Genomic DNA, 14486 nt, shown 5'->3' with positions numbered 1-14486 from the left:
TTGCAGGCTGCCCTGGCATTTTTTATTTTTTTTATTTTTTAATTGCTTTTTAATTAATAACAAAAAAGGAAAAGAACAAACCACAAAGATAATAATGATGAAGATACATACGTTGTCAAAAAGAGAAGAAAAAAAACACATAAAAAGTGCTTTAACAAAAAAGTGAAATACAACAAAGAAAAAAACATTAATATGTCATTATGACAGTAAACAATTACAATTCTATATATACTTATCTAATGTAAATATTATTCAAGTACATATACTATATGTCTAATACATTTATATGACTACCTTTTTTTTTTTAACCTACTGTATTTTGGATAAATGAGTCCCATATTTCATTATACTTGTCCATACAAAGTCTACATCTATAGGCAACCCGCTCATAAGTGGCAAGTGTAATCAATCCATTGATTAAATGGCACCATACATTTATCTTTCCAATGTTGCAATATCAGTCTTTTGGCCATAGTAAGGGCACAAAGAATCCATTTACATTGTCTGGTTGTCAAGTTCCATGTACTAGGTATATAGTTCAAAAGAACATTATCCTTTGGAAATTCTAGCTTTTGTCGCACAATCATATTAATATAGTCTACTACTTTCTCCCAATACTTGGTAAGTATAGGACGTTGTAGAAACATGTTTTAAAGAAGCATTATCCTTATTGTCCTCCAACAAAATGCTGTTTTTAACAATCCTTTTCTATAGAAACGTAATGGAGTCCAATAAATTCTAAATATTATTTTTTGTTGTGTAAGTCGTAATTTGAGGTCCATTGACATTCTTGCTATACAAGTTAATACACTCTCCCATTATCTAGACTATATAGGAGCCTCTAATTCTTTATTCCATTCATTTCTTAGCATCTGCATATCAAATTGATTTATTGATAACAAATATCTATAAAAACTAATAGTAGGTTTTTTAGTTTTAAAGGATTTAACAAGTTGTTCTAATATCTCAGGTATCTCAGAAGCTGAAAATGCTGCCGGTCCAAACAATGTTATTTACAAATGTTGTAACTGTAAATATTGCCATTGGGTTACATCTGATAGAAGATATGTATTTCTTAACACAAAGTATATTAAAAATTCAACTTCATCATCTATTAGTTGCTCCAAAGTCAATATCCCTGCTTGCATCCAATTTTTCCATATCACCATCTTTTTCCCAATTTTTAAAGTTGGGTCTCCTCATAAAGTCAATTTGGCATGGGAAAAAGGGTCAAATCTGTTTTTATTAGACATTACATTCCATAGCTTTCTAACTGATGAAATTGTTTCCAGAGATATTAGAGTTTTAGTATATTTAGATCCTTATATTGTCCATCCAACCAAAAGTGCTATAGATGTATATTCCAAAGTTGCCCAAATCGGAAAAATTAATACCAATTGTTGGCTTCCAGTATTTAATACTTGACAATAAGTAAGCTTAATGAATCAGCTCCAGATTCGGAAAACTGAATCCTTCCTCATTCATTGGTAATTGCATTTTCTGTAAAGATATTCTCAGAATTGAAGAACCCCATAGAAATTTTCTAAATGAAGAATTTATTTTCTGAAAATATTTTCCAGATATTCTAGAATTCCTCTCTCCGACTTGGCATTAAGCAGCAGCAGCCGAAATCCAGGGCCCCCAGAGCTCCCAAGACCAATTTTTTGTTGTGTTTTGCTTTATAAATGTGAAATCTGAAGTCATTAGGAAACTTTCTGCTTAGGCCCTGATTTTCTTAAAGATAACCTTTATTAGATTTGGAAAAAGTCTTCTTAAAAGTTATGCATCTCTTGGGAACTCGCTTGCCTAGGAAAATCCTTCTATTATATCTGTGTACTTATTTTTATATCAAAATTATTTGAGGTTAGTGAGCTGTTGTTTTTTTTTTAATTATAACTAATGCTGCTGGATTATAAAGTGCAGAATTTGTTTTGTTTTTACTTATTATCTTTTCCCCAGATTAACTTCTGCTTTAATCTTGTTTACAAATGCAGGTAAATTGCAGGTGTGGTTTCAAAATTCAGGAAAGTAATTTTTATGTACCAGAAATACAGAAAATATGTTTCATACCAAATTTGAATCGCATACGAAATGTAGCACAAGTAAGTTTTGTTTGTTTTATTTGAAATTTAGTCGCCTGACTCATGATTACTCTGGGTGGTTTTCAAATAAAAATATATACATTGCTTCCTATATAAAGGGTATCTCAAAGTGATAGAATAACATTCATCTGAGTTACAACTTTGGGTTCAACTTTTGATATTAGCCAACATAGACTAGGAACAGTTCTTCAAATAAAATCACATTAATGTCCTTTATAATATTTAGGTGAAATAAGCTATGATTGTACCTGAGATCCCATCACAAGCTTCTGAGCATTTTTCAGTGGGAACAAACCATATAGATATTTTTTATGGCCTGAATTAAACAGACTCCAGAGATTTGAACTGTGTTTGTGTAATGTAATAAACCATAATGTAGTTTCCTAGCTGCTGACATAGTTTATTGTATGAACCCCACTGTTCTGTTTTATAAACCTTGCATTAATGGCATAGGTTATTGTATGAGCCTAGCCAATTAGAGTTTAGTCAATACATCAGCCCTTTCCAACCTGGACACACTCCAGTTGTGGATCACAATTCCCAGGATTCTGTTATGACCATGCTGCCTGGAGGATTCTGGAATGTCTCCAGGAAGGCTGGAATAATCAAGCAAGCCATGATCCGGTGTCGTGTGAAATAACCCTGTCCAAATGAATTCTAACAAACTATGTGACTCTTTCAATGAGAAGGAAAACAGTTTTCAGTATACTTTAAGTCTTAACCACACTTGTCTTACAGCATGATTATAGGGATAGATATTTAAAAACTAAGAACTAGCAGGTGGGAAACCAGTGCTCACATGTTTCAGTTACACCCATTCCCAGTTTCTTATAGCATGATTACAGGGTTATAACCAATTTTATCTTTTAATCCAGTCTTGTGTCATGAAATAATTCCAGCTGCTATCTGTTGGATAGCAGATAGCCTTATACAGTAGAAAGAATGTGTGGAGAGAGATTAGGAGGGAACATTGTAGGGAGATGATAAGTGGGAGTAGGTGGTTTGTGTGATAATTTGGTGTTAGCCTGGGAGGAACCTGGTGGGGGGGAATATATATGTATGTATGTGAGTGTCTCTGTCTATCCTATATACACACAAATGTATATGAATGCACATAAATACTGAAAACAAAGTCAAATTCATCATAATAATGTTTTTTAATGTATTAGTTATGTCTAGTTGTACTGACATATTAATTAAAAATATATATAAACGTGATTTTCTAAGCCAGCATGAGGCCCACAGGGATCCTTAGGTATGGTTTAGTGGCCCCCATTTCTAACTGATTTTGACACCACTGGTGTAGTATATGTAGGGAAGAACTTTCAGGCAAGAGGAGAGCTAAATTCTCTCTTCTCCCTACCTTACCTCCCTCACCAGATCTAAATTTGGGGATATGGAACTGCAAAAACGAAGTGCAATTTAGACCTCAGGTTGATTTTTCTATAGTATCTCAGCACATTTCAGTGAAATATTTTAAAATGCCTCTCCAAATGAAAAGTAAATATGTGAGTATTTACCCATGATTATAGTGGAAATTGATAGCAAATTCTAGTATAGTATACTGGAATATAGTTCTTGGAAGACTGGTAGCAAAGGGACAGTTCTTTAAAGCATGATTGCAATATAGCTTACAAATTCTTTTGCTTCTTTTTGTTTTTGTGACCAGATGATTCAGAAAAGCTATGAAATATCTGTAAGTATTACAAAAATCCCTTTTATCTTTTTTTTTTTTAAATCAATATCCATTTCTATCAGAGAGGGAAGTGTTTTGCTGGGGCTATCTTAAAAGAAATATGGAGTCATTCTTTCCCAGCCCTACATATAGATACTGTGGACCGAACATGAAGTTTTAGAATGTGTCAGAATCAGAATAGGTCTTTGCCTATTGTGCTACGATAATCGTGGGATCCTTCTAAAATGCATGGTTTTAAGCAAAGATTAACACCAAAAATCAGGCAGAAAACAATAGTCTAATCAAGGAACTACCAAGGAGGAAATCACACCCCCACCAAAACTGGCAGGGCAAGCTACTATATATAAACAAGCAGCGAACCCCACACTCATCTGCACTGATAATGTTACCTAGTTGTGTAATGAAATGTCTGCAAGCAAACAACCAACTCAGAGAGCATCAAGAACTTCATAGTTCAACCGTGAGCTACAGATATTCTCTTGTATTGGAATGGTTGCCTTTATTGTCAGCTGGATTCAATGACTTTTATTCTTGAGCCATAATATGGTTAGTTTGGGTTTTGGCTTGGAAGAACTGAACTTTAAAACTTACATGTTTTAGATCATAAATAGTTTATCTTTGTTTTTTCAGCTGGCTTTATCTGACCTCAGCCAATTTCCTTGTATCTTCAAGTTTGAAGATAAAATTGTGATGCATGACATACAACGCCAACTTTTGCATTTACAACACACATGGGTATGTATACCCAGAAACATAATGAACGTGTTCACAAAGTTTACTAAAATGACTTGTAACCCAGTATTTGTATCCTAGGAAAACTCTGTGACCCCTATAATGCATGTAAGGAGGCAGAATTTACTACAGGATACCTGGCACTATCTAAGAAGGGCAGAAGAAATTTACTTTGAACAATATTTTGAAGTAAGCATCCAATTTTGTATATCTCTAATCAAGCTAACACTGCCTAGGTTTATGTGAAACATATGTTGTAAAATACTGACAGGCATTTAGCTCTCAACTGAGAAGTAACAAACTAGAGGCTCATTTTGGCATGAAAGCTATTGCAGTGTTGGAGCAATTCTGGTTTGGAGGCTTTCCTTATAAGACTGGAACAGAAATATTGTGTCTTTTAAAGAAAACAGAAAGGTCAAGAGCAGTATATAAAAATACAACAATAAGTATATAAAAATACATAGGCCTTGCAGATGCTTTATTAGAAACAATTTCCTATTCAGTTCCATTATTTTTCATTTAGTGATAAGTTTCATGACACATCACTCTAATTTATTTGTGGACCTGAATTCAAAATTCTGGGTCCCTGCAGAACAATAGAGCAGAGGAATCCTAGAAGCTGTTCATTACTATGTCTAACTTTACATCATTGGTAAACCAAGAACTCTCTATATAGTATACCTATGTCCATGTTACATATTCAAATCTTTCATCCATGAGTTTGACAATCAAAGCACTATGTTGCACACACAGGGTATATTAATAATTTCCTGAAATAATTAGGTAATGAAACTGTCTTTTGGAATAACCCTGCAGGGTTTTTTTTCACCAAAGACCAGAAAAATTACATTCCCTACACAACCAGACACATCTAGATTGCCTTGTTGCATGCCTAAGATCTTTTGTTGAAATACGTATCACTTCATTGTGTGAAGTGTATCACTTCATACTGTTGTTTGATTTCTATATTTGATATTTTACTTCTTGTTTGATATTCCTGTGTGTCTACTTTGGTGCTAGACTGCTAAAGTGCCTGTAAGCATGCCCTAATTTTCAATTTAGTTAGATGTACTTGCATTTGAAGATAGTTAATCTCTGTTTCAAAAGATAATTTCAGGTACATGGGACAAAATATTAAGAGATGGTTTTTCAAAAAGCATCACTCCATTCTTTATTCCAAGAAGCTTCTTATAGTTAAGCAGAATCTAGTTGTGGCGAAAAAGTTTAAGGCCCATCCAGGTCCAAAGATGGAAAAATACATAAACTGGGATTGTAATTGGAAGCAGCAGGCTGTAGAAACATATACTGGTTGTATTTGTGCAGCCCTGAGGGAAATTTTCATCCACACTGGCTGAATATAACAGGCCAGCTAAAGACAACAGCGGGACAAGTACAGTCATGGTGGGAAATGAGGGAAACATCTTACTCCACTTGTGCTTGACTTCCAACTTCCTTTCAAGAGGATAGTCTTCTAGGTCTGCTGAGATTCTGTTTCTTGCTTTTCCTTGCCAATCATTCTTGCCGCCTGAGGTATCATATTAGGAATGCCATCTATGATAGGGTAGGCTATGCCTAGTTCTTCATTAATTAACTCATTTGTGGACTCATCGTATCTAGAAAATACAGCAAATAATGACCTGTGAGATTTACTGTTGTTTTTGATTTAAGAAAGGGAACAGATACCTAAACAGTAAGCTAGCATGACAGGGGAGGCACAACTCAGCGCTTGGGAGAAGGGGAACTATGTATGCGCTGAAATAGATGCATAAAGCCTGTCCCTGCAAGAGGGATCCTGAATGAGCAGGACTTGAGTTCACAGGCATAAATTCCCTGCATGTGGGTCAAATAATGGACAAAGTCACTCTGTGGGAAGCTGCAGAGCATCCCCAACATTTAGAATGCATGTGAGGAAATGTCTAATTTATTCTTTTAATAGAGGGGGGGGAAACAGTCAATATAAGAAAGAAAGAAAGAACCATGTAGTTTTCCTGACAAAGATTTCTGAGGTGGCATTTGTAAAATACATGGTTGTTCTGTGTCAGGTATTAGAAATATGAATTGTAGTGGGCTTAAATAATCTGTAATGACTGCGAGGGAGATTTCACTATTTGGCAGCTCTTACATGAGGACCAATGAAGGGAGTAAGATGCCTTTGACAGAGAAACGCTTAGTCCTCCCCCAAAAGAGCCCTAGATGCAGGTCTGGAGGAAGGGGATGCTATGAAGCTACTAAACATATGCTATTATATTAAGCATATAAATACACATGCTACATAGTCAGCCAATTCGAGTCCAAACTACTTGAAACAGGGAAGCGGGCGGGTAGGACGAGTTTCTCATCCTAGCGGCCTGCAGCTGCGTTGGACTACATAACCCATTACCGCCAGGGAATGCGTGCTGGCCGAGTGGGGGATGCAGTCCAACGGGACAAGAACCGCGACGGGCGAGTGAGAACGGGCCGGCTAGTAAAACAAAGGCAAAGCTGCTAGGCCGACCTGAGCGGCTTTTTCGACAGGGGGCACACAAGGATCTCCAGCAGCCCGGGGTCGAAGGGCGGTCCTTGCTCTCCTGGCCCGGCGGCCTTCGCCCCGTTCGCCGCCGCGGAAGCTGCCCAGCTGGCCCGCGGAGGCCCCCGGCGCGGGAGGAGAGTCAGGAGCCGTAGGCCAGGCACGGCGAGCATGATCCGCCTCGGCGCGCGAGAGGTAGAGCCAGCCCGGAAGATGATACAGGCTTTGCACGACTGCTTCCGGGGCAGGAGAGCGCTTGAGAAATCGGGCCCCGGCACTTTCAGCGCTGTGAGTTAGGTTCCGGATAGGATTTAGGACCGCTGGTTTTCCTCCTCAGAGCAATGTGCGGGTGTACGTGAGGCTGAGTACGCGTGGAGGATGGAGTGGGCGGTTCGGGAGAAGAGGAACGAGATGGCTTGGATCCGGCTGCCTAGCTTAGGTGGACTTACTACAGCCAACGCTTTTACTGAAGCTCTTTCTAAGACCGTGTTTTCCAGCCCTGGCAGCTTGAAGATGTGTGGACTTCACCTCCCAGAATTCCCTAGCCAGTATGCTGGCTGGGGAATACTGAGCGTTGAAGTCCACACATCTTCAAGCTGCCAAGGTTGGAAAACACTGTTCTAAGTAAACGAATAGGATTTTACATGGATCTCTTTTTAAATCTTTTTTTGTGAGGCAAGGTATAAATTGAGCAAATCCTTTGTGCTCCCCTGCAGTGGATCCTATTTTTCCTGGGAGTCAGTTCCACTGATTTCAGGGGTCACAATCTCATTTGGGAAAAAGTTTTTCCCAAGTGTTTTAAGGATAGCTTGAGATCTTTAAAGGCTAGCATGTCTGAAACAGGCTTGGCTGGAGATTTCAAGGTTCCTCTGAATAATTTAGGGTTGCGACTTTAATTTGGAGGTAAGAACTACTGAAAGATGTTGGGTTTCTGAGAAAACAAATATTTTTGCATTTAGTTTCTAAATCTAAATTAGTTCCTATTATCTGGCTGATTTTATTTGATTCTTCAGGTGTGTTTTGAAGGAGAACCTGGGATCAAATATGGGGGCCTGATCCAGGAGTTCTTCACAATCCTCAGCAGACAACTGTGTACCTCAGAAGCACAAGTATTCAAGCACTTTGAGGAGTCACACTGTATTTGGTTCTCTCATGAAGTATGTATAAATATATGCTGCATTTATTTAGGCTTTCTGCTGTTAGCTATAAAAATAGGAATTACCTTGGAAGCTTAGTACACAATTCATCTCTTTGACAATTTACTTTCCAATAGAGGTTAGAAAATACATGGTTGTCCCCTAAAAGGGAAGAGAGGTGATAGCGGACCTCTTTTTGTCTTTGTCTATTCAGAGGTATGTTATTTGTGGTCCTGGAATTTCCATTTAGCTATCGTGGGTAGTAGCTGTTGATATGTTTCTCTTCTATTAATGGTGAAATGCTTAAAATTAATAAAGGCTACATTTGATCACCATCCGATGGAACTTAACAGTTTCCGCTTGTAATACGGATATTGTATCAAGCTTTCCCCTTATTCTGGTCTGAAAAGAGACAGATGTTCCTATTAAAACAAGCTGTGAAGCAACAATATGGTAGAAATCCAGCAAATAGGGCATGCATATAGAATACCCAGAGGTTGGTTTCCATTGCCACTTTTGACTATTTAGGACCAAGAGTGATGTGCTTCCCATTCTTTCCTGGTAAGGAAGAACTGTAGGTTAATGACAGCTGACTTGCTCAGCATACATGAGATCTCAGGTTCATTCCCTGCTGAAGTATCATAGGAGAAAGGGCTGACACAATCCTTTGGTGCTGATTAAAGTTAACAGGGCTGAGATGGAGGGAACCATGATGAGGCAGCTTCATCTTGCCTGGAGGTGGAATTATGCATTCAGCTGACCCATTTTTATCCTGAGGAACCAATATGCCTATAAGATCCAGATTGATGGAGAGAACAAAGAACAGCCAGAGAGAAAACTGGCAAGCAGATATGGTGGTTGATGAAGGGTAGAATGGGGATGTGGACAGCTGACGTTTAGTCATGGGGAATGAGTTTGAAGTAGTATAGAAGTCTCAGAAATACAACATTTATTTTATAAATAGACACTCTCCTTTACAGTGCATTTTTCAATACTTGTATACTGATTTTTCAAATTAGGTATCAACACAGGAGGACATATATTTTTTAATTGGGAATCTGTTTGGAATAGCGCTCCAAAATTTGAAGATAATTGCTTTACCTTTCCCTCTTGCGTTGTTCAAGAAATTGGCAAATATTGATCCAACACTGGAAGATTTAAAAGAACTTTCTCCTACAGTTGGACGGTATGGCATAAAATTATTCCTCAGAACTATATAGTGATAATTAATGTTGTAGATAAAGTACTCGTTCCTTTTTCTGTGATCCAAATTTGCTTGGATCTACATGAGCTGATCTTGGAAGCTAAACCAGGTCAGACCTGGTTCATACTTAGATAAGAGACATCTGAGAATCCCAGGTGTAGGCTAGTTGTTGTTGTTCAGTCGTTAAGTCGTGTCCGACTCTTCGTGACCCCATGAACCATATCCCGCCAGGCCTTCCTGTCCTTCACTGGTGTAGGCTAGACTGGGACATTAAAAAAAAAAGATTTTGAAGAAGGCAATAGGTAACCACTTCTTTAATACTGCCAAGAAACCTGCAGGAATGCAGTCCCAGGAGTTGATCTTGACATGAAATCTTCACTTTCTCCTCCATTTAGGAACTGGGTGTCAGACAGTTTTGGTTTAACTGAACAGGGACAAAACTAGGCTGGAGGGTTCAGAATATTTGTGAAGAATCAATTTCCATTAAAATTAACATGATCATAAGTAAGGAAATTATATTAGTATTGGGAAAATGATCTGTTTCACTGTGTTCTTTTTTCCTTTAGCACTCTTCAGGTTATACTGGATGAACGCTGTGATGACATCCTTGAAAACATGATGTTGGATTTCACGGTAGGACATCCTGACTGGGTTCACTTACCACATGAGACCAGCCTTTCTCTACTGCCACTCTTGGATGTCTCAGAGGAAAAGATACCCTGAGCTGACTGTATAATATAACACTGTATGCTCTGCAGTTCCAGGTTATCTTGAGCATGTCCGGTTGGGGATGCTGTGCTACACCATAATGTAATTTCTTTGACTTCAGCTTCAAGTGTTGTATGAACCCAACCAATTGTGTTTAAGCAAACCATGGTTTAATATAATTGTTCACCCAATCTCTGCTACCTTATGTTTTCATAAGCACAAATCAGCAGGCAGCTGTGTATATGTACATAGACACAGAAACACCCACTTTTATTTTATTAAATCATTACAATAGGCATACAAATCATAGCAGTGAAACAACATAATGCTTTACATTCTATAATTCATTACAAGTGTAATTCACAATGGCATCCAGGCGCATCTGCACTAGGGGTCAGCATCAAGAGGCAGATGTGACAGAGCAATCAAAGTCCCTCCCTTTTTAATATGAGTTGCACATATCACACACATAAAGTGGTGATGGAGTTCAGTCACCCAGTAGAGTTTGCCATTTTGACATCATTGACCACCCCCTGCCGATGCCTCTGGTAGAATCGGTAATAAATCATGAATGTCAAAATATAGCACGCTTGCAGTTATGTACTTGTGACAAATGTCTGATGCAAGTACATAATTCATGGCCCATGTATGATAATACCATTATGCATATGTCATTGTTTCCACCACCTCACCCACAGCCATGGTAATCCATTGCAATTAGAAGCTAGGCTAGATCTAGCTTGCTGCCTAAAGAATGATAATTCAAGTGAACCCATCTTGGCCAGGAGGTTCCAGAGCTGACATCCAAGTACAACATGAAGTCCTTTCTCTTGTTATTACCTGCCTTTTCCAAGTCAGAGGTGTCTGACAATGATTTGTAATACCAGGCCTACTAATATGAGGAGAAATGTTTATTTCTGTATTTCACCCATTTGCACATAATACCAATATTCTGAAGACAAGCAGAATGATCTATCTGATCTTTTTTTTAAATTGTACCCTTATCACTATGCAGATAGTAGAAGAATGTAAAGGATCCATAATTGAGGTTGACTTGAAAGAAAATGGTGCCAACGTTCCTGTTACTTTGTACAACAGGCAAGTTTTCCCAGGGATGGCTTTGTTTTTTCACTTTTAATTACAATTACTTTTGGATAGAAGTATATATTTGGAAAAATCCCAGAGTTTCTAATCCAATGCTTCCAACATCATCCTAATGCGGGCTATCTAGAGGTGGTGAGAATAGCTGGGTAACAGAAATTGCTTTGCTTCTATATGTTACTTTTTGTTCCCCTTGTGAATATTCTCTGCAAAATTGTTTTTCTCAGTTCTTGAAGTACTTTCCACATCCCAGTCATGCTTTGAAAACAGTGGTTATCCTGGCTAGGAACAAAATAGCTGGGGGAAGAAAATATCCACATACCTGCCAGAGGTGGTTAGGCAGGGACATGTGTGGGGGAAGGGAAGGGTAAAAAAAGTCAAAATGGCAGCCATAACCATGTGACCAAAGCCCTCTCCTTTTTTTGCACGTACCATGTGTTCAACACACATAAAAAAGGAGTAGAGCTTTGATTGCAACCACAATTTTGACTTTCTGACACACCTATACACATACCCACATAGATGCCCTTGCACTTAGGCATTCTACTTTCCCTTCCCACTCCACCAATGTCTTTTGTCAAACTACTAATTTGTTCAGATAGCCATACGGAATATAAATTTTCTCGATGACATTTTGGAATCCAAACATGGTTTTGTAGAATCTGGCTAATTTAGACTCTTGGTAGAAAAGACTATACTTCATTGGAAGACGTAAAGTTTCCCGTCAGCTAAAGTTACTAGATAATGCTGTTCTGGAACTCTACTGCCATTCATAGTTCCTGTAAATTTGTAACACTCAGAGGTTATTGTTCAAGGAATCTCCTTCTTACCACTTTGGCATGTGTATTGGTATTACATTAGGAAAAAAGTGTAGTTCATGATTCTGAGGCCAGTGCAAGGTGTGTGTGACTTCCACTCTCCAGATTCCTCAGGCAGCATGATCATTGCTTAGAATTCTGAGAGTTGAAACCAGCATATTAGAAGGATGGGAAGACTGAGAACAGATAAACTAACCCACAACTTCATTGCCTCTCTCACTGTGGTCTAATGGGCTGACTCATGACTGGAACAGTGAGACAGATACCAAAAAACATCCTCAGTAAATAGATGGAGATTTTTAGGAGATTTTAAAAGTCTCCAGTCACCATGATGCATATTAGCAGATGGTGTTTAGAAACCTGGATGGCAAGTCTGTCATTGGCCTACTGAAAATAATACTTAGCATTCTTTTATTTAGGGCTCTAAGGGATTCAACAACTTTACAGTGATGTAGGTTGGGTACGTAAGATATTCAGCAGTACTGTCACAGTTTTTTGGTAGGTCAAGGGAGTAGGTTTCCAAAGGTCATGTTGTAAACTCAGTACAAAAACAGAATCAAACCAAAGGATTTTTAATTCCCAAATCAGTTTTTTAGTCATCTACTCTTTTAATTGGAATAATCTCATTGGGATTCATTGGGACTTACTTCTGATTTAGCAGGTATAAATGTGTGCAGATAGCATCTGTGACCAGGCAGTCATTGACTTAGATTTGCGTATCATTCAAGCTACAACTAGACTTGTTTTGTTTTCACTTAGTGTGTTGCACAGGCATACAACGACACCACAGGCATCATGACATAAGTATAATTGTGCAGTGACATCAAAACAAAAGTGATGTTACTGAACCCCTGTCCAATGTGTATTGTGTGAATCCAGCCAGTTGTTTATTTAGCAAACAGTGGTTAAATGCACAATGGTTTAGCGTGATAGTTGAACATATTTGATCTTGGACTGTAAATACATTTTGATTGAATTTTGATTGATTGATGGTTGAAATTCAGAATTGTGTAATCAGGAACACTGTATTGCTCCCTCTCCCTCACATTCTGCAAGCCCATAACTGCTGTTTTATGAGCCAATTTTTGTTTTTATAAACTCTAGTAAATAACCAAATTCATGTATTTACAGAAAAGAATATGTTGATGCTTATGTGAATTACATATTCAATGATTCCGTGAAAAAGCAGTTCAGGGATTTCATGCATGGATTTCAAAGAGGTTGCCCAAGTACAATGTGGAAAATGTTTCTTCCTGTTGAACTCCGAGTTATCCTGCTTGGACATGTCAGATATGACTGGGACGAATTAGAAAAGGTAGAATCTGCTCCTCCGCTGCAATCCTTATTATACTAGTCTTTATTTCAGTTAGTGTCCTTGTTGAATATGTATTATTGTTCTTTGAATTTGTGGGAGGGCTGAATGTTGAATATATAACTTGATTGATTCTCAAATATATATTGGGATAGAAAATGTGAGAGTGAGCAAATGAAGATAGCTAAATATTCAGAGAGGTACACTGTCAAGATAAATATATTAACAAAGCAGTCAAGCATATACTTGTTTGCGATTAAATCCCATTTGAACACAGTTGGGGTTTCTTCTGAGTAGATATCTATAGGGATTACACAGGTTAAGGATGTAGGTGTCAGCCCTGGTTGAGATAATAGCAGTCCCCTAGGCTGCAACAGCCTTAGGATCCGCATTTACATCCCTGAATGTTGTGCAATCATTTAACTGGTCCTGTGATGTACCTCTTAGATGAAGTAGAGAAGCTGCTTGGAGCAATAGATGCCTTGAACTGATCCATACTGAAAGCACTGCCAAAAAAAAAAAAAGGTCTGCTGGACTTCTTACATGTAATAACATTGAAAATAAAGGCAGAATATATAACCCGACCTATTAATATTAATCAGCAGATCTCCCTAGGGCCAAAATTGGGGGTTGGTAAGTTGTATCCCGGTCCAATGTCCCTCAGTTCTCAGGTTCAGAAAGCCTTGCAGTTAGCCTTGAGTGCCCACAGTTCTACAGACATGTTCAACAGGCAGTTTGGGGAGAGAGGCAACAACTGTTTGAACTACGTTTTTGGCAAACCTGGCAAAATCTCCAAGGAGTCTTTAGCGCTTCAAGTGCAGTGGCCTTGGATTCTATCTACAAAAAGACATAGGGTGGACTGAAATATCTAACTGGGTTATGTTGGCAATGAAGGTTGAATTATATAAAGAGATACTGGACCATTAACAAAGGAGATTTGTATTTATTCTCTGTACAGAACACCAAATATAATGGTTTTGAAGAGTCAGATGAAACAATCAAGAACTTTTGGACAGTGTTTCATGACCTTCCTGAAGAAAACAAGAAGAATTTTCTAGGTAATGACTATTCTTAAAAAACAAAATAATATCATTATTCTGACTAAGAAAAAAAGAAGTCAAAATGAACTATTGTCAAGTCCACAAAGTCCAAACTCCAATTCAGAAGAATT

General features: G+C 38.0%; 3 protein-coding genes across 3 annotated transcripts in view; 1 reads left to right on the top strand and 2 right to left on the bottom strand.

Moving 5' to 3' along the window:
* Window positions 1-14486, top strand: part of LOC103050589 (E3 ISG15--protein ligase HERC5-like) — a 42880-nt gene that overhangs the window by 26216 nt on the left and 2178 nt on the right. Inside the window, exons 14-23 of the mRNA XM_088133063.1 lie at window positions 1995-2102; window positions 3772-3798; window positions 4429-4533; window positions 4612-4719; window positions 8050-8193; window positions 9192-9358; window positions 9943-10009; window positions 11100-11182; window positions 13135-13318; window positions 14274-14373. Coding sequence (XP_087989189.1) covers window positions 1995-2102; window positions 3772-3798; window positions 4429-4533; window positions 4612-4719; window positions 8050-8193; window positions 9192-9358; window positions 9943-10009; window positions 11100-11182; window positions 13135-13318; window positions 14274-14373 — 1093 coding nt within the window. The remainder of the gene's footprint in view (window positions 1-1994; window positions 2103-3771; window positions 3799-4428; window positions 4534-4611; window positions 4720-8049; window positions 8194-9191; window positions 9359-9942; window positions 10010-11099; window positions 11183-13134; window positions 13319-14273; window positions 14374-14486) is intronic.
* On the bottom strand, window positions 4982-5951 carry PIGY (phosphatidylinositol glycan anchor biosynthesis class Y). Its single transcript, XM_007439259.4, has one exon. The coding sequence runs from the start codon at window positions 5949-5951 to the stop codon at window positions 5736-5738; it is 216 nt and encodes a 71-aa protein (XP_007439321.1). The 3' UTR covers window positions 4982-5735.
* Window positions 6002-7237, bottom strand: PYURF (PIGY upstream open reading frame). Its single transcript, XM_007439260.4, has 2 exons — window positions 7025-7237; window positions 6002-6143 (listed from the first exon to the last, which is right to left on the bottom strand). Exons 1-2 carry the CDS (start codon window positions 7207-7209, stop codon window positions 6002-6004), a joined length of 327 nt encoding a protein of 108 aa, XP_007439322.2. The 5' UTR covers window positions 7210-7237.

Source organism: Python bivittatus, unplaced genomic scaffold (genome assembly GCF_059951505.1).
Source record: "Python bivittatus isolate LINGU-HERP-01145 unplaced genomic scaffold, Pbiv_v1 ctg000070_np1212, whole genome shotgun sequence".
NCBI lineage: Eukaryota > Metazoa > Chordata > Lepidosauria > Squamata > Pythonidae > Python > Python bivittatus.
This window is presented reverse-complemented; position numbering and strand designations above follow the sequence as displayed.